At 30.6% G+C, this 1,852-nt stretch overlaps 1 protein-coding gene across 2 annotated transcripts in view; it reads right to left on the reverse strand.

Annotated features, from left to right (window-relative positions):
- Positions 1-71: 71 nt before the first annotated feature.
- The window catches only part of LOC116850637, a 3,672-nt gene continuing 1,891 nt past the window's right edge, over positions 72-1,852 (reverse strand). The window contains exons 2-4 of one of the 2 annotated variants that reach the window (XM_032829145.1): positions 1,072-1,230; positions 645-849; positions 72-536 (exon numbers count right to left, since the gene is read on the reverse strand). In XM_032829145.1, coding sequence (XP_032685036.1) covers positions 467-536; positions 645-849; positions 1,072-1,180 — 384 coding nt within the window. In that variant the 5' untranslated portion in view covers positions 1,181-1,230 and the 3' untranslated portion in view covers positions 72-466. Of the gene's footprint in view, positions 537-644; positions 850-1,071; positions 1,237-1,852 lie in introns of both variants that reach the window. The other variant, XM_032829144.1, reaches the window with a different exon arrangement.

The following is a 1,852-nucleotide window of genomic DNA, read 5'->3' on the forward strand; positions in this document are numbered from 1 at the left end:
TATATATATATATATATATATATATATATATATATATATATATAAAAGATCCAATAGTGTGTTACGTGACTTTTTATTTTTAAATAGTACGATTCTATAGCAAATGAAAACATTATACATTGTCGCTTGTCTAATGTATTCGATCTGTTTGTAAACTAAAAATTTTAAAGTTTGGCGTTGAATAGAGTATCGTATCTTTAAAATTGAACAAAAAACACAAATATTGCATTATGCAAATGTTTAGATAAAATAATTATAAAAATCATTTCTATTCTACAGAAGAGATAAAAGCAACTTGATTCTCTTCCTTTTCATAGCTTTGGCTTTCGCTCTAGGAGTCTTTCCACTTCGATGTTTAATCCCGCGGCCCTTAGACTTTTCTTTCGCTTTCGCCGCGCGTATATCCTTTTTCATTCGCGGATCGACTCATATCGAACTTTCACACCAGCAAGCCTGATGGTGCGCTTCAAATGTTTCTTCGCAACGACGTATTATGTACTTTCTTTTCCGGTTTCATGGTAGCTTTATTATACACCCTAAAATAGACGAAGGTAACTTTATCATACACCCGAATTAGATGAAAGTTATATATCGAAATAACTTATATCGAGATGGGATTAGACATTCTGGTAACTGATACTTACGCACTAACTTGTTTGGCCATCTCCCAGGCGCTAAGGTTCCTATTGCGAAACAAAGCTATCAATTTCTTCTTGGCCATCTCAAGTTTGCGAATCTCGGACTTGTTTTTCCTTGCCCTAGCTTTCTTCAATTTGTTGTGTATTTCATTATCATCTTCGTCATCTGATACATCTTCAAAACTATCACTGTCTTCGTTCTCCAAAACGTCTAGACCAATTTCGTAAAAGTAACTTTGTGGTTTGTCTTGTAAATTATTATATAATTACTATGTAATTAGATTAAGGAATAAGCAGGAAATATTCATGATAAAGTTACACAATATAGAAAGAAATATTTTAAAAACAGCTAGAAAAGAATATCATTAAAAAATTAATATTTAACAGAGTGAAAGAGAGAGAAGAATGATGCCTAATCGAGATATTTCACTACCTGTATGATCACTGGACATAGCGTTGTTGTTAGTATCCGTGTTGTTATATAAACCCTTACTGTTCAAGCGTCCTATATTTTTCTTATAACGAATAGCCTTCGGCCTCATACTTTCCTCGTTGTTCTCCTCGCTCTCCGCTAAAATGTCCGGTGCTTGATCTGTAACTTATTCCAATAATTGATAGGTTTGTATCTGATTTAAATTGAACGTCTCCTCCCAATTTAGGTATCTCGTCACCTTTATGAATCATTTTCAAATTGAGACGCTAAAGCTATAATAAATACCGTTCGGGGATCCCAATGAAAAATTTCTCATATATAATTATATAAAATTATATAAAATTATATATAATTATACATAATTATATATTATTATGTATCAAATTTGTCCATTCATGTTCATATATTCTATTTATATATGTAATTTATACCTAATTATGTATAATTATATATATATATATATATTCATATATAATTTTACATAATTACGCATAGATTTATATGTAATTATACATATTGTTATACATAATTGTGTATAATTATATATAATTTAGTATAATTTTATATGATTATATATAATTATACATAATTATGTATGGACAAATTTCACACATAATTTTACATGAAACATTTTTCATCGGGGAGTCAATAGCGCGATAGCGTTCAGTCCCAGGTAGCAAGGTGACGTCTAAAGACGTCATTAAGATGTCATTAAAACGTCATAGACGTCTTAATGACGTCTTAATGACATCTTTAGTCGTCACCTTGCTACCTGGGGTGG

This window comes from Odontomachus brunneus, unplaced genomic scaffold (assembly GCF_010583005.1).
Source record: "Odontomachus brunneus isolate Ranch 3 - 2012 unplaced genomic scaffold, Obru_v1 Obru_scaffold_151, whole genome shotgun sequence".
NCBI lineage: Eukaryota > Metazoa > Arthropoda > Insecta > Hymenoptera > Formicidae > Odontomachus > Odontomachus brunneus.